We start from the raw sequence: 18,468 nt of genomic DNA on the forward strand, positions 1-18,468 counted from the left end.
CCTCATCCAATTCAAAGTGGTGTTTCAAAAAACAAGGGAAAATATAAAGGGAAGAGACAGCTCTGACAGTATTTCATATTCTTGAGTAAAACCAATCTCTTTGCAGGGTTGGGCTCCCTGAGGAAGCTCCTTGGCATCCTTGCAATTCTGTTGGATGTTTTATAGACACCACCAGGTGCTACATTTTCTTCATTTAAAATTGATCACTGTAGGGTTTCACTCAGAAAGAGGGGGGGGGGGAAGCACATTTCAGGCATGTGGTTTCCAAAATGTTCATCTTCCAAAAACAATTCCAGGATTACAACCTGTAAGGAGTTAAAGCAGCACAGATTGTCTCTGGCTGAGCACAGAGCAGGTGGGAGCACAGGGAAACATCCAAACACAAGCAAGGGGGGAAATGCAAGGGACCAGAGACTTTGACAGAGTCTCACAGTGCACAAGTAACTGCAGAAAATGGCCAAATATTAAATGAAAAAGACATCAAACAATATCTTGTAAAGATGAGGAATTTTATTTTATTGACATACTATGAGGCAAAACAAAATCGACACCATACAAAATAACTTTATAAAATATCATTCACATCATTATTTTGTCAGGAATTACAGCATTCTGAGCTTGTTACAAGTCTTATGTTTTGAGGTGAAAAACACTATGCTAAATCTTTAGTATTAGTTGTATATATACAGTAAGAAACCAGAACAGAACCTGTTAGGTTTTTGATGAGTTTATTGCAAAAGTAGTGCAAACTATTTTACCTTGCAAGCTGTAAAACAAACTTGGAAAAGGACCCACCTAAGCTTAAAAACATGACAATAAATGCTCAGTTTCACAGCCTTTGAAGCTTCCTTCAACAGTTCTCAAAAAAAATTCCCATCTCTGCACATTTTTAGATTTTCACTGACTCGGAAATGAAGGAGTAGCGGGTGGACCTGCAGTAGGGAGCAGGCAAAGAGCAGGAGGGTCCTGCTCCAACATGGGGCACTGCTCTTACCCATGGATTTGGGGAATCACACCCAAAACACCCACCAGTGGGGCAGCTTTGGTCACTGTGTGCCCCCATTAATCAACTGCCCCTTTCCACACTCATATTTGAGAGAAGAATCAAGAAAGCAGAATGAGCCAAAAAGAAAAACAACCAAACAAACCATAATTAAGAATTAGGAACATGTATTGTCTGTTTTAGGAATATAGTATCCTTTTCCTCCTCTTCCTGAAATCTATAAAGCGAATTTCCATGGTCCCCCTCCCCGTGTGTACACACTGCAGGACACATCCCATCCCAAACTCCTGCATGATCCCAAGGCAGGATACTACATTCTGTGAGATCCAGAGAAAACAACGGCCTAAAACACTATCAGGGTCCCCCAAAGCAAACAGGTAGCTAAGTCATCTCCTAAAAAACCAGAAAAGCAAACAAATGCTACATGAAAAATGTTAAAGAAACAAAATGCAGCATATTCAGGCTCTTTTTTTTTTTTTTTTTAATCTTGAGGTACCTATATAAATATTACCTTCTGCCCAAAGTACGATTGGTTTTGTTAAAAAACTAAAGTCCTTATCATGAGCCAATTGCAGGGCAAACATTATTACTGAGAAAGTGCAACCATGCTGATCATTTATCTGCAGCATATTAAAGGATGATTAGGCTTTAGAAAATATAGCTTAAGTCTAGACCTGATGGAGCAGTTTTATAAAAACACTGAACAGAGGCATTTTCCTTTTGTTTGAGTCTCTCTGCAACAGAAAGCCTTAGGAAACAGCTCGGAAGTCCTGCCATGATGGAATGTCAGCACTTTTACAATCCCATATATAGATATTTTCTTTTCTTTTGATATTTAAACTAATACAATTTTACAGCAAAGATTCCCCCTCTGTAGTAGATACTGGTAAAAAGTGGATTTTTAAAAAATTTTTTAAACTTCAAAAAATGATAGCGTATCACAACGTAAAGCTTTTCAAAAAGGAATTCTTTTTGAGTAAAAAAGGTTCACATAGTAGAAAAAACTGACGCATAGTTGTAAACTGTTACATACAAAACTGTGGAAAGGTCAATGATGTTTTATTCCCTCACCCTTACACGTGTATCCCTTAATTTTATATTTTTATATGTACACATAAACACACAAAGTTGCATGCTATGTGCCTACATAGAGACACAGATGTAGATCTCTGGGGTCAGGATTAAACATTTTCAAAACCTTCTTTATTGGTTATTTCTCTTTGCCTAGGTCAGCTGTGATACTTTATTTTACAACTTGCTACACCAAAAAATATTTTCAAATTTAGTTTTTTGCGGCACGGCTAAAAACCATTTGCTGTTTTTAATCAGGAAGATGAGTTTTGATTGTTGTGCACTGGGGGAAAAAAACCACAAAGGCACAAAGAATAGAACTCAAATCTAAGATTGCTGTCTCAGAACAAGAAACCCAAGGGTTTGGGCCATGAATGGGGTCCGTTTGGTCGCCTTTGCCAAATCTCCTTGACAATTTGAGTAATTAGCACCCAACTGGTTACATGAGGTAGATCCAAATTGGAAAAAAATGTAAAATAGAAGCAAGCTGGGTCCCCAACACTTTTTTTTTTTTTTTTTTTTTTTGCCTCTATTTAAAATGTTTTAAGGATCCTATGTCAGTCATAAGACGTGGAAGCTATGGCACCTACACCCGAAGCAAGCACAGAATTCAAGAATGGCTTTTTTTGGGATGTAAAATTTTAAGTGTTAAATCACAATCCTCCTTCAGGCAGAGATTTGCTGGCAGGGGTGGGGGGAGGAGAATATGTCTGACAACAAGGATAACAAAAAGCTGGGATTTGGGAAAGCCAATTTGGGGTCGGCTGCCGAGGAATGCCCGAGAGCCCAAAGAGGCATCACAGTACAGACAGCTACAGGTGTCCCTTACTTCTCAGGCCAGGAGACTGCCTTTACTAACACTGAAGCTCTACAGGAACGTCCTCCTGTCGTTAAACAGTATTTTTGCATGCTCTGAGAGAGGAATCTGACACATTTATCATTTAGTTAAGGCTTAGTTTAAAGTGGCATGGCCACACAGCATCACACAAGTGCTCACCTACGGCAGCAAGAGAAGCAATGGATTAATTCCACCCCCTGTGACCCCCCAGCACTGCCAAGTGATGCCTCCAGCCTCCATGGGAAAGCCCACAGTGCCAGGGATGCCCTTCAGAGTCAGCTGAGGGTAATTCTGGGCCTGGTTTTGCATTACAAGTGCTACTCTCACCCAGCCAGCATGAGTCATTTCTATACTGCAAGCACGAGACAGTTCCACAGAAATGCAACACACACACAAAACTACTCAACACACATTTAGTACCACTTGGAACAACCTTAACATCATATCTTTTTTCCTTAAAAAAAAAAAAAAAAGAAAGCAAACTTTAAATGGTCACAGGATCATTTTGATTGGAGAGAACATATACAATACAAAGCTTCTGGATTGATTTTTGGTTCTTTTTTTTTTAAGTATTTTATAAAAAAATAATTTTAAAAAAGTTTTGACACTATTAAAACAAAAGATTAATAAAACCTTAACAGATAAAGTCAGTTAATTTTGTAATGTACCAAAATTAAAGCAAAAAAAAAATTAGATTTAATCATTACATTCTGTTTTCAACCACTGCTGCACAGAAATCCAGGACTGGATATTTACTTATCAACTGCCCTGAATGCTGAAATCTTTGTGATTGTACAACTAATAAACTGCAAAAGCCAGGGAAATTGTGCTTGTTATTTCCAGCCAAATACTGCCTCTGTATCTTTTACATCCAGCATGTACACTGTCCCCTGGCCTGTCACACACCTGTGTACACACACAAAAAGGACACACACAGACCTAGAAAATCTACTAAACTTCACCAACAAATTACAGAAAGGAAGTGGTAACACTCTTCAGGATAACATGCAACTTTGCCAGATATAATTGCACCTCATTGAAAATTTGATTTTCCAAGATAAATCTAAATCTAAAACTTATTCCTTAATACTTTTTGATGGTTTGTTTAGTTGGGGTTTTTTTTCTCTTATTTTCTTTAAAATGAAATTGCGACGTTTTCATTTGTAAATGAGATGAGCAATTGAAGGGTTCAGTTGTTAAATTTCACAAGAAAATATATCAGGAAGGACAAAATCCTTGTTTTTTAAAAGCAGAGAAACAGTGCTATGAAACAGTGAGGCTTGAGCACATCACAGTTGGTGCAGAACTAACTTTGGTGAAATCTAGAAACAAAATTCACCACATGTCATGTTGGTACATGAGAGGTCTGAGCCAACCGACAGCAGCTGAGGTTTTGGGGTGCCCATAAAGCCCAGACAGGATCTGCGTTGAGTCAAGTACATGTCAGGCAAAAATGTGCAATTTCATAAAAACCAGCATGAGTGAAACTTCCTCTACTTGTGGCTTTAAAACCAGGAAAAACTGATAAATACAGAAAAGAGTGCACATTATATATATATATATTTATTTTTTTTTTCTGACAGGAAATCTAACCTAACAAAGCAAACACAAACAGCACCAGCCAGGGGATTAGAGACTCCTAAGCTTGCTTGCTGACCTGTTCACCATTCATGCTTGCCAAGCACACTCAAAAAAAAACCATAAAATGACCAGGAAAGTTTAAATTTGTATTTTGGGGACAACTCCTAGGCTTGCTCCCAGATCACCTGCAATCGCTGCTGATGAGCAGAGAGCAGCTGTTCCAGCAGGTGGTTTAGCTGTGCTTAAAAAAGGGAGGAAAAAAAAACCCCAAAATTCAAGTCCATGGTTCAACAGCACAACCAAAATGTGGGAAAAAAATACAGCTAAAACCTGTGCACTCCTGAGAACCCTGTGGAAAGGATTATTCCCTTTAATACAGAACTGCCATGCAACCCAAGGCTTCTCAAAGCACAAAGGGAGGTTGGCTGGTGGAAGAGCAGGCACAGGAAGGTTTACGATGGATCTGCTGAGGCAGTGCACAGACAAATCCAAAGGAATTGCTTTTTGGGGGGATATTTGGGTGGGAGAAAGGAGCAGCCACAGCCTGCATCACCCACAGGTGTTGTGGATTTGTAGTGCTGCCACACACAGAACTCTCACAATTCACTCCTGCCAACCTCTCATCCCTCCAGATCCAGCAGCGCCCCTGTCCTGGCCCCAACCAAGGCAGAGCTCCCTGACACCACAGATCGACTTGGGGAGCTCCCTGCCAACCTTCCCCAATAGGGATGGGCCAGCAGATGGGTGCAGGGTGAAGGATTTCTGAGGGGCACTTGCAGGGAAGCCAGAAGGAAATCTAAGAATTAAGCTGTCACCTTAACAAGTGCTTAAACTGGCAATTTGGCAAGAAAATGTCTCCCCTCACTTCCTCTCTCATTTCCCCAAGGCTTGGGGCACCCAGTGCTTCTGTTCTCTGGGGCACAAGCAGCACCCAGCATGGAGCTCGTCACTCCTTAAACTTCCTGATGATCCCAGGTCTGCCTTGTCTGGAAAACACAAAACTCTGCTCCCATCAATGACAGAGGAGCTGTTCAGCATCTCTGCACAGCACAAGCCCTGCCAGCAATAGTGTCCACAATCTGCAGCGCACAATATGTAGTGAAACATCTTCTCCAAAGCAGCCATTCACCCTGCACTTTTGGGGAGGCTTTGTTAAATCATGACTGAGAACTGGACCAAACTGACAGGATTTTACTCCATTCAGTTGTTAATGAGCTGATTTAGAATGATTTATTCAGTCACTTGCAAAATCTGGCTTCCAGAAAGTCAGAACACCAGCAATCCTCCTGCCATAGAGGAGCTTCATTAGTATCTAGACCCAGGGATTAAGGGAAGAAAATTGCAGGGAGCACAGAATCCCAGGAAACTCACTCTGATAGGCCAAAATCCACAGCAGAAAGCCCAAAATTACAAGTTACTTGTAAATACAAATCAACTTTAACACTGCTATGAAACCACAACAGCACACTGTGCTCCAACAGGTATTCCTGTCAGCAGAGTGGTTTGTTCTGAGATGAGGAAGCTTGTTTGGAATAATTGTAAACAAAATCTGATGTATTAACACAGCTTTCTACAGTTTCATTTCAGGTCATTTAAAGCACCCTCAGTCCATGTGGACTTATGTCAAGGTTGAGTTTTGGCCAAGGCTTTGCACAGAACTGACACTAAGTAGTCCCAAGATGAACATTCTCAGGTTTGGGGTTGTTCTTTGGTGTTTTGCTTTGGAGGTTTTTTTCCCCACATTTTAAAGTTTATAGTTTTCTGAGCAGGGAATAAAGTATTTTCATTTTTACAGTCGCATATCAACTTACCTAGAAAACACATTACGAAAAATAATCCAATACCTATTTTTTGCCTGCAACTCAAAATACATTTCAAGCATCTTCATGTCATTTGCAGAGAAAACCTAACTTTTTCTGGCCAACAGGTAAAGTACAGAAACATTTTTCATTTGGAAAACAGCAGTATAGAAACTCAGGTGAAGGGACAGGTTTCAGAAGGAGCTGCTGCTACGGAGTGAACCTGACCAGAAGCAGATGTGTCAGATGTGAATATGGCAAAATATGAAAGCTAAAACTTAAGGCATCAACCACTTGGCAGGTCTGGTTGATGCCTTAAGTTTTGGCTTTCAAATTTTCCAGGTTCTGTACTGCATTAGTTTATAACTCTGAACTTCATATAAAGTGTTAGCAAGCTCTCTTCACAGTTCCAACAAAACAATCCTTTTCCAGCCCGAGAACCAAGGACACCATTGTAGCTTCAGCCCCAAAAAGTACAAACAACAGCAAATTGAGGAGAGCAAACTGGGAGGATGAGACTTCATCACCTGAAGCTGTAATTGGACAATTAACCCCAATATGGAAATGGACCAAAATTCATAAAAGTGTGAAAACTCATGACCCAGTGTCCATCTGGGTGGAGCCACAGCCAGGCTCCTGTACTGCCCAAGGTGTGTCCTTTGAAGGCCTTTTAATAAATACCCACTTTATTCCTTTAACACTGTCCAGCCTCTGTTCTAGGAAACCTCTCCAGGCAATCATGGTACCCTCTCAATACACAGGGATGCCTCTGGAAGACAGAGGGAAGGCTGAGCTGCCTCCCAGGATCACAGTATGGCACTGCCACTTCCCAATAGGGAACAGACCAGGACAAATCCAGTTCCTCTGGGAGCATTTTGGCTGCTTAGTGGGAGGTTCACTTCAATTAATTCTTCCATGAAGGAACACAGGAGGTAGCCTTGAACTGCACCTGCTTTGTAACTAAGATTCTCACAAACCCACTTTGGTAGTGATTTGGCCAAGCAATTACATTCAAATTAACACTTCAAAGAACGACTCTGACAAAGCAACTGAAACACTAAATGGGATTAAACAGATTCTGTGGCACACCAAGCACACACAGCACCCCATTCCCATATCATTTGGATTAATCCCTCAGAAATACATCTTTCCAGTCATTAACCCTCAGAAACAGAAGGTAGAATTTGCTGTTTTGCATCCTAACATCAGACAGAGGGGCTGGTGTTTGGGTCTGTCCTGTCCCTGAGGGTTCTGGAAGCAAAAGGCGATTGCTGATGGATGGGAGATCCATGGGCAGGCAGAGGTGACACCATTCCTTAGCTCAGAGCACTGAAACATCCATGGCACTGCCCAATCCCACACCATGCAGGGACAGACAGCAAGACATTGTAACTGGATCCCAAATCCCAGCAATTCCACTAATTCTGCCACATCCACTAATTCTGCTTCTACAACACAAGAATCAGACAAGCAAGGAAAACCTGTGAGAGCTACAGCTGATAATCCAAATACTACATTAATGCCATCAGTCATCAAACTCATACCAAAGGTGGCATTTGAGCCTTGCACAGACAATGAGCACAGTGAGAGCTAAAAAACTGCATCCCTGTGGTCTGGGAGAAATGTGCACAGAGGAGAGAAGGAAGAAATGCTTTATAAATTCAGACAAACCCTAAGTATTTCCACTGTAATACAGCAACTGTGCCCTTCTTAGATTGATACCATAGTGCACACAAAGTGTAACAGCATTTAACACCAAAGCTCCCATCTCAACACTGGAAAATGTGGCAGTATTCTGGAAAATACAACAAGGAATGGTATCCCCAGCATTTCAGTATTTGCTGTACAGAGCACTATTTACAGTATTTTCAAACAGCTACAGCAGATGCAAAAAAAAAAAAAAAAAAAATTAAAATTCTTACAGTAAAAAGGGAGTTTAAAAAAACCCAAAAATCAGTGCAATTACCTTCTACTTGAAGTTTTCCTTAAGAAAGATGGCATGTGTGCATCAAGAAGCATGTTACCAAATGGAATATAAAAGTAAAAAACAAAGGACTGTCCTGCATTAGGAATGGGGAAAACTACACAAAGAGAGATGCTATGGCAGAAGAAGAATATTAAAAAATAGGAAAACAACTGAGTCTAATTACACTGGTTTCAAGTGTAAAAAATACTGAGAACTCTTCTTACATTCGTTTAGTTAATGCGTAAAAGATGTCTTACAGGAAAAAAAAAGTCCCTTATGGGTTATTTATGCCACCAGAGATGCTTATTTGACTGTGTCTACTATTTAATCAAAAGCTTTTGGGCACATACATGAAAAACTTTAGTTAGAAAGAAAAACTTAGAAGCATCTTAAAAACTTCAATCTTTTCAGAAAAAAAAAAAAACAAACAAACAACTAAACGCTTCACACCTACTCTCCAGAAGTTTTAATTTGAAAATCCTTGTGGAAAAACCTCCTGTCTTATGTTATAAAAATGATCCAACAAGAACAAGACTCTGTTACAACAGACGAAAGCTGCAGGAGTTATTGAGAGAGGCAGAATTAAAGCCAAACCTTCATAACCTTTTTGCTTTCACAATCAGAATGCTGCCTGGGGGGCCTGAATGGAGATCAAAGGTATTTGTTACCTGACAGATCAAGAAATGAGGGAATTCCTGTGCCAAAGCCTCTGGAACATGGAAGATCATTGATTGTAATTCACAAAGTCAAATACTCTAAAGCAAACCAAGCCAAAATAAGGAGCTCTAATAATTAAACAAGTGATCTCACTCTGTACATCAGTGCATACACACACACAAGTGTTAAATTGCATAGGGCTGTCTTAAATGCCACATAAAGGCAGAGACAAATCCACTTCCTTCCAGCATTTCCCAACAGAACATTTGCTCCTAAGGATCAGCTCAGTTGTTTCCTGGGTGCTGGAACAGATGGAGTGGATTTGTTACTCTGTTCAGCCACTGGAGCAGAAATTTCCACCACTAAGCAAACCTCATTATTGCATTAGGTTTTGCACATCAGGGAAAAAAAGACAAACTTTTAAGTATTTCATGTCTTCTGAGAGTACTTGTCACCTCCCAAGAGGAGCATTTCACACTTGCTGATGCTGTTTTGTGAGGGTTGTGCAGTGGGACTCCTTTGCATAGGCTGGAAAATGCCCCAAGTGCCAGAGGGTGGCACAAATTTGGTTACTGCTGACCTGACCTGCACAGTGACCCAGAGACTCAGAGCTGTGACCTCAGCTGGCACTTCTCCACCAGCAACACGGGGGGACTGAGACTTCTTGAGCTTTGTGTTGACCTGAGATGCTGCTGTTCTACACCAAACATGTGGGAGGTACAGAATGAAAAAATAATACTGAGATTTTACATGTTTGTGGCAGGTTTTTTTGGACAGGAGACATTCTTGAACATGTAATTTATATTAAAAATATTCCCAGAAGAGGTGCTGGACTGCCAGCATGCTGTACTTTACAAAGTATATACCTAATCAGTATTTTCTTTTAAAAATGCTTTAAATTATTCACTAGTTCACCACTGATGGGAGGGAAAAGGAGGGAGACACAAGGCATAAAGAATTAGCAGTATCAGAGGCTTAGAAAGATCTGTAAAAGGTAAAAATGGCCTGAAATGCACATAAACATCCCAAGTTCTTCATACTTTGGGAAGGAAAGCTCCACAGAATTTCTGCTCATTCCAAGAGGATACACAAACAACAGCTACTCTCAGATTAAGGGCCTGCCTAAAACTCCTTTTCTCACAAAGGAAACATCTTAAATAGGATGCAGTGTAGTCCCAGGCTACTTCAGAAATGAGATTTGAGGTCAAGACAGATCTTGCTCTCCTCACCCCACCTGACCACCTGTACAATTCCATTGTCCCAGATCTGCATGGAAAGAGGGGGATGAATTTCACATCCAAGAGGTCTCTGCATAACACACAGCAAATAAGTTAAATGATGTCTTAAAATGGATGATCTTTATCCTATTTTATAAGAAGAATTAATATAAAAATAATTCTTATATAAAACTCTGCCAAATGAATATCTTCACTGAAATAGGAAAGCTCTGAAGGAAACACAGAGAAGTGCAACACACCCACCACGGGGAGGATCTGCAGCTTAGGGGTATTTGAGGGGAGGTAGGTACAACCTCGCTGGCACACAGCAAGACAGACAATGCTACCTAGGATTTGCTTCAAATTTACAGAAATCTGAATTTATAGAACTATGACCAAGAAGACACTCTGAGCCAGCAGCCTAATCACCCAATTAGAAAAGTACAAATATGATTATTCCATTAACAGGTTCTACATTTCACCTACGAAACACTGACAACCAACACACTGCTACAAGGTGAAGGTCTGAACTGGAATTATGTACCTAAAGGTCTTTATGCAGCAAAGGCTGGGCATTTTCTAGCTTATCCAACACCACCTGGTTGCAGCTGACCTGCTCTGTGGCCCAGAGCTCTGCATGGGTTAAAGCTACTCGCCCATCCCAGCGGCCAGAGGTAAAAGTGTCCAAAGGGGACTGAGCAGCTGCTTGGAGAAAAGGGAAAAGAGCAAAATCCATCTGTGGAAGAGAATGAAGGTTTTCCAACCTGCCTCTCAGCATCTTATTTCAGTTATCTCAAGGAAAAACAAACAAGATCAAGTCAGCATAAACAACTTTCCTGGGCTTTTTCCATTTTCTCCTACACCTGCTTGTGGCATCGTCATTAGTGCAATGGTTTACATGTGTGTTATGGTTTTTATGAATCCAGTGTGCAAACTAACAGAAGCATCTGTCTAATAATTATCAGTTTTAATTAATGCTTCTCCTAAGAGAATGGCAAAACTCTCACATTTACTACGGATCTTATGCATAATGAAGAGAGTTTCACCTCCCTAAGTAAACCTCAGTTTCCTAATTTTTATCTTTACTGCATAGATTCTCTGACTTCAGCCTTATTTCCAGCAAACCACTCTCCTCTAGCAGAGCTCCTGCTTCACCACTACTCAACATATAAATAAAATACAATTGTTTTGTGCTTGAATGAATGTAGGATGTTGGTCTTGTGTGCGTCTGAACCGCAGAGGTAAAACCTGCTGTGTTGTGTGCACGTTGAAAAAGCCTTTCTGCAAATCCCAAGCTACAACAGACACTGGCTGCATCTCTCTCCTCTCACCACATCAATTGCATATTTTTTTTTGCATTTGCAGAGTAATGTCCTCACAAAAAGGATTTTTCTAAGTTCAAAGCATTCTTGATATGTTAACAGAAGTATAATGAGCACTCCTTAGTAAATAAAAATAAATAATACCATCTAGTCTATCACATTAATACTGTGAAACATATATAAAATTTACATTAACTCAAACAACAGTGAAAAAGGATTGTACTGTATTCATCACCACAGACCCGTATTCTTTAGAGACTTTGGAAAGTAAGTGTCACAGTCCTGTATGACAAATCCTAAAGTTAGCTGTCAGTATGATTTAAAAAAAATCTTTACAAATTTTTTTAAATGGCACATTTGCTTCCGCCAATCTAACTGGAGCTATTAAAAGCTTAGGTAAAGTTTTGTTTTTTTCTTTTTTTTTTTTTTAAGTTCATCTTTAGTCTATGAAAAACATTTTAAAATGCAGCACAATAAAAAACATTCAAGAACAAGCTTCAGAAAATACATTTGCCCTTAGACACACAGAGAATAATCTGAGAATACTCTTTATAAGACAGTTAGAAATCAGAATTTTGTCACGCTCTTATTTTGAAAATAAGAATTTTGTAAATGCATCTAGAATAATCAAGGCTTCATAAATACTCAAAAAATGTTTTGCTTTCCTTTGTACTAAAAGCTGATTCACAGCATTTTAGCTCATCACACCTTAGTATGAATGAGATATTTCCAAATTATTGAAAGCAAGTCAATGAACAGCAAACTGAATGAGGAGTTTTGTGGGTTGGGTTGTTGGTTTGGTTCTTTGTTTTCTTCCCTAAGCCCTGAGATTGCAGCTCTTGATTTAATTATAAAATCTGGGTCTGTTTTATACCAAGCAGCTCAGAGATTTTTGGCAAACCACATTTCTGACAACAGTGGGGTTTGGTACAAGAACGCAGTTTGTGATCAAGTCTGAAATTCTGGACGGAAGGCTTCCTTGCAAACGGGAAAGAAAAGAATAAAGAAGCATCACTCATTGCTGGCTGTCCCTGGGGTGGGGCATCTGTTGGTCTAAGTGCAGCTGGTCTGGTGTGAATCCAACTCTGCCTTGTCCGGAGCCGCTGAACATTAAAACATGTCAAGCAAAGTACATCGTGCGCAGCGTGTCCTGGTGCACCTGGACTGCCTTAGCAAGTGCTTGGTGATCTCTGCCATTGCTCTGGCCAGAAGTGTGGCTTCCTTCAGCACTGAAAGAGAAGGGAGAGGGGGAAAACAAAAACCAACAGGTTGGGGGTGGGGAAGAGAAACCGTATTTAATCTGCCTCTCCTTGCACATGTTCCTGTATCATTAGTTTCCTCTGAACAGAATGGTCGAACATTAATTACCCTTAAGGCACCACTGAGGTTCTGAAACAGAAAACAGCACGTACAGGAACATCTTCTGCTTTGTTTCAGCAGCATAATTCAGTGGTGAGAGCAAATCTGCCCTCAAACTGCTGAGGACACCACTGAGCCCAGAATTAACAAGCCCACTGCCTTCAAGTTCTGCAAAAATTCAAAACTCCAAACTCACCTATCGTGTTCTTTGTCCACCAGATGGTACCTGGCTCTGAAGGCCACCAGGTGTGCATAATATGCAGGTGCAGGGATGGAGACAGAGCGTGTGCAGCGTACGTACGTATGGCACAGCTGGTAGGTGAGGATCTGCAACTCGTCCGACGAGAAGCGATTGTCATCCCAGAGCACGTGGTAGTGAGAAGGTCTGCTTGTTCCCTGGAGCCAGATCACACAGCTCATCAGCATTCCCAAACACCTCCTGAACTTCCACCTCTGCAGGGGAACTGCAGCAAAACGGCCGCTTCCTCCAAAACCACAGGCAGCAGTTCTACACTTTTCAGCTAATTTGTCCTTTCAAAGGCAAACGACCTCCTTCCTTGCTCCCTATCAAACTAATCCCTTCCCCTTTTTTAACAGGACTGTGTTTCTCAAAATTTCACCTCCAAAATTAAATGATAATTCTGAAATGCACTTTCATCTTGAACACCTCAGATCTGACAAAAAGCCATCAGATAAAATAGCTTTAGTACAAACATGAACAGTTAAAAAGTTACCGTGCCACACAAAATGTCTTACCTGAATCCCAGCATGACTACACAGGTAGAAGTCAAACTCTGAGGGGTGGGTGATTTTTGTGTCCACTGTGGTACCAGCTGGAATGTTTCCACTTTTTCCAACCTGTGTAAACAGGAAATGCAAAGACACTGAGGCACAACACAAAGGGTGTGGTTTTTTTCTTTTCAGCTGTATAGCCAAGAAAACAAACATAAGAAAAAGATGTATAACAAGCAGAAAGTGAAGAAATAATGTGCAAAGCTGAAATTTTGTTCCAACTGAAAATCTGGAGTGTCTTTACTATGGTGAAAGAAAAAAAAGAGACAAGCTGCAAAAGCTTCTTAGAAACTACCTAAAAAGATTTGTTTTTCTGAATAACATAAAAAGAAGTTCCTGCAACAGATTTTTCAAATTCTTTTCACCTTCCCACTCCAGGACAGGAGAAACTTTTCCTGTTTATATCTGAATGAGGGGACAATCCTTCCTTGTCAGACAGACCCTTCCCTCCTCCCTCAAAATCTCTTCAAAGCAGAACGTAAAAATACTCTTTATTTTCAAACTATTTAACATCTGTAATCACAACATTTATTAATATATCACCTTCATGTCAGCTTTGGGAGATACTAATTATTGCCTTGAAGCCTAGTGGGTTCCAAGTGTTCCCATGGAGAAGCCTGACAGAAGGAAGGAGAACGTGGAAAGTCCAATCTGTGAGCAGAGCTTTGCCGTGAGGAACTCTCCATTCTCAGCAACAGCTCCATTCCTGCACTTGGGGAGTCTCCTCTCCACCCAGAAAGTACCAAAAATCAACTTGGGGAGTCTGATCTCTGCCCAGAAAGCACCAAAAATCAACTTGGGGAGTCTGATCTCCACCCAGAAAGCACCAAAAATCAACTTGGGGAGTCTGATCTCCACCCAGAAAGTACCAAAAATCAACTTGGGGAGTCTGATCTCCACCCAGAAAGTACCACAGATGAACAGTAACTGGTGACTTCACTGCCTGCTGGACGTTTGGGGGTCTCAATGAGAACGTACCCGTTCGTTTTTATCCGTGCAGAAGAGTCTGGTGTGGTGCCTTTTCTGCACCACTATAAATGTGATGCCAGGCTGATAATCCTTCTCCAGTTTAATGCAAGCCTCCCTGATAGCCAGCAGCTCATGGTGGAGAACCTAAGCCGCACACAGAGAGGTGTGATCAACATGAACAATTGCCATCATACAAATTACTCATATTTATCTACAGATTTATTTTATTTATCCACAGTTAATTTATTTATCCTTCCCCTGATGAGGGCAAATTACATCAGCAGTTTCCTGAGCCAGGAGAGAGCTGCTTCAATATTCTTTCAGCTCCAAGCACAAGGCTCGGACTAATAACTTACATGTCAAAATCTTTTTAACTACCAAATACAAATCAACATTTAATTAGGCTACTGAATACAACAGACTAATTATTTTTCAGACTAGGACAAGGGATAAAATCCAGAAGTGCTCAGCTGCTCTTTCTCAGCTTTGTGCAGCCCCATGCAGGACTACAGACATCAATAATAAGGAAAATGGAACAAACCAAAAATCAACAATTTGGAATGTGGGTTAATTATACATGAAAAAAATCAGTGAAAACCAGTGACAACTGAAAGGAGGATATATCAAAAGTTCATATTTGAATTTATCAATTCAGGTTTAGCAAGTGGCCTTTCCTCTATTTCCCTGGATTTTGAGATGCTGACTCAATTCTGAATCTTTTATTTACATGTTGGAAACATGTATATAAATGTCTTTAAAATATACAGAAAAATATTTCATAAAATATGGTACTAGCAAGCAAACAAAATAAATGTGACAAAGTATCTGATGAGTTTTAACAGGAATAAAAATTACTGAAAATCCAGTATTTATTAATCCTCATTTAAAAAAAAAAATTCATTTTTCTTTACTGCTCAAGTTCTATAGGATTCAGTCTGACTAATATATCCTACATAGGAAACAGATGTGGAACATAACTTGAGTGCTAAAACTACACTTTTCACTTATAATTTTGTAAGAGGAAATATTTTAAAGGGGAAAAGTATTTTCAAAAGCACATGAAAAATATGGAAACACTCCTCCTGCCTGCTTGGTTAGAATCCAACAAATTTGTTGAGGGAAGATTTGTTGAGGTTGTACTTCCTGTTACTCCAACCACTTAAAGGTGGTATTATAAAATTCCATTCCTACCACAAAACTACACCATCAGTATTTCAAAAAGACCAATATCACCTGTTGGAACTGCCCCTCAGAAACACCATCCCTGTAGAAGATGATGCGAGTTGGTTTGAATCTCGTTGATTTGTAGAACTGGATAAGCAACTCCCTGACCATGGCAGCCAAATCCTGGATGATTTCCTGGCGGTGCTGCTGCACCCGCACAGTGGCACAGTAACGGTTGGGATGAGCATCCATGCTTCCTACAACCTGGGGAAAAATGCTCAGCATCAAACCAAAAAGCACTTTAATAGAAGTATTTTGTGAGATAACTGCACTGTCTTTAATGGTATCACACTGAGTGGTTGGCTCGACAAAGATGTATTTGGAATTAAAATGTGCTTGGAAACAGCTCTGGGTTTAGTCCACCTGTGGCAGCACACCCTGCTGAAAGAGAAAACTTGTTTTAAATCTAAAAGACTCATATTCTGTTTGCACCTACAGGCACTTAAAAACTCAAATACAGCTTGGAGCACTGATGCCATAAAACCATTAAGTTAGTTCAGAGTGCAGCACAGGAGTTTGAACTCCAAGACACCAAGCTCATTTTTTGGATCCATCAAACTGAAATGGTGATGGGTCACAGAAATATCCACACCCTTCATCAAGGGAAGGGATTTTTCTGTTAATGAAATGTTAGCATCTATATCCTGTAAAAGTGGCATGGGACTTAAAAATAAATAAACAAAAAAAATTTAAAAAGTGAGCACATCTCCACCTGGTTTTGTCTGGTGAAACTTTTTAATACAGATACATAACATCACCAAAGATCTTCCTTATTAAACAATCCTGAGCAGCCACTAGAGGTATTTGACATAACACAAGCTAAAGACCATTCCCTGTATTTAAAAAGTACATTTCCAAGAGATTAGTGCACATTTTGTGTTTTCTGGAAGCTTGAGTCCCCAGAAACCACAGCTGAGCCAGCCTAGCTCCCTATCAGCAATGAAGAAATTCTGAACATTTCTAAGTGCTGAAGAAGCAGATTTAAACATGCACCAGCTCATTATCAGGCTGCTGAAAAATATCAGCTTCCAGAAAAGCTCCTCTGTGTATCAGCAACTCAGGCATTTTACAAGCTAATACACACATTTAAGTAATTAGCATCAGAGCAAGCTCTCTGAAGTTTCAATGAATTCCTGCAGAAAAATAATTTATAATCCTATAATTAGGCAATCAGAAGCAATGGACCACAAAAGGATTGAAAGCAATAAAATGCATTAGAGCTGAGCAGCAGGAGGGAGCTAGGGTTAAAGACCAGGACACAATTTACTCACTGCAGCAATGGAAGGCTTTTTCCCATCCCCAGCTGGTGGGTGAGTTACATCTGCACCAAGGAATATCACAGGCTGTTGGAATACTGGGGGTCTGGCAAAGAGAAAGGAAATTTGTAAAAGCAGCAAGATTTATGCTTAATAAAGCACATTAAAACTCAAATAAACAGCACTTGTACTCCTGCAGTAAATTCATCAACAACTGGCACTTGATCAGAGTTGGTCACTTGTCCTGTGGCAGTAATTAAAAATCCTGATTAAGGTTCTCATGCTAAATATTTAGACAGATTATTAAAGCACAGCTAATTGTTGCTCTTAATTAAAAATTAGTTTAAAAATATATTTAGTTTTTTCTAACTTGAACAATTCCAGTTTTTATCAACTAGACCATGGAAAGGAGTAAAAGTTGATCCCTTAGTAATAAATGGCATCTGAGAAAATTAAATGACTGTGCACATATGCAGATGCTATGAATAAAAATATTTTTCCAAATAAAAAACAGTCTCAGTAAGGAAGTCCAAAAATAGTAGGTATCAAAGGTATTCTTTTCAAAGCAGATTTTTTTTAAAAACTGAGCTTGAAAATTTTTAACAGATCTTTAGGTTAAGAGATTAAACCACTGCACAAAGAGAGGAACACCAAAGGACTGCAACACAAGTTTTAAACTTCAATTCTATTCCTTAATAAAACAATTTCAAACAGGAAATCTTGGGCCACCATAATTTCTTTGTGGGTGTGTGGGGGATTGATTTAATAGTTATGGAGATAAATTAATCGGTTTGCAGACCTTCTTTAAAAGAAAGGGGAAGGTAATGTTGGGGATTAGACTTCTTTGATTTTTTCTTTTTTTTTTTTTTCTCTCAGTGAATTTTCTTCCCATTTGTTGCCTAAGAGAAGATGAATGGACTGTACTTAGGAGACAAAAAACATAGCTGGGTGTCTTGGAATTCTGTTAATTTCTTGTTGTTTGTGTTTTGTTATTGCTGTTATTGTTGTTTGCCTACACACACACACACATATATGTATATTTATTTTTTTTTTTCTGGTAAAAAACCTGTTATTCCCTTACCCACATCTTTGCCTGAAAGCCCCCAAAGTTAAAATAATTTGGAGGGAGGGGGTCATCTTTTCCATTCCAGGAAGATTCCCACCCTCCTTGGCAGACACCTGTCTCCAGCTCAGTCCCCCCCATGTGGGGCTCGAGGGCATCGAGAGGAAATGGTGAAAAAGGAATAATAGTTCCTGGGTAACCTAATTCTGTGTGCAGAACACAGAAACCTCCTTAGGCACCACGTGGTCTAACTTAGCCTGGTTTGGTTGGCACATGGTTGTGGCTACATTTTCCCCATTTGCAGCTCCATATCTAAATATGGATCCTATGACTAAGGCTACTGTGGCTGTA

At 39.9% G+C, this 18,468-nt stretch overlaps 1 protein-coding gene across 6 annotated transcripts in view; it reads right to left on the bottom strand.

Moving 5' to 3' along the window:
- Positions 1-6,993: 6,993 nt before the first annotated feature.
- Positions 6,994-18,468, bottom strand: part of AGO2 (argonaute RISC catalytic component 2) — a 50,694-nt gene continuing 39,219 nt past the window's right edge. For all 6 annotated transcript variants that reach the window (XM_058830702.1, XM_058830703.1, XM_058830704.1 and 3 more), the window contains 6 exons: positions 17,070-17,160; positions 15,808-16,002; positions 14,584-14,718; positions 13,570-13,671; positions 13,010-13,209; positions 6,994-12,683 (listed from right to left, as the gene is read on the bottom strand). In XM_058830702.1, coding sequence (XP_058686685.1) covers positions 12,575-12,683; positions 13,010-13,209; positions 13,570-13,671; positions 14,584-14,718; positions 15,808-16,002; positions 17,070-17,160 — 832 coding nt within the window. In that variant the 3' untranslated portion in view covers positions 6,994-12,574. The remainder of the gene's footprint in view (positions 12,684-13,009; positions 13,210-13,569; positions 13,672-14,583; positions 14,719-15,807; positions 16,003-17,069; positions 17,161-18,468) is intronic.

The sequence above is a fragment of the Poecile atricapillus genome, chromosome 2 (assembly GCF_030490865.1).
Source record: "Poecile atricapillus isolate bPoeAtr1 chromosome 2, bPoeAtr1.hap1, whole genome shotgun sequence".
In the NCBI taxonomy this organism is placed as follows: Eukaryota; Metazoa; Chordata; class Aves; order Passeriformes; family Paridae; genus Poecile; species Poecile atricapillus.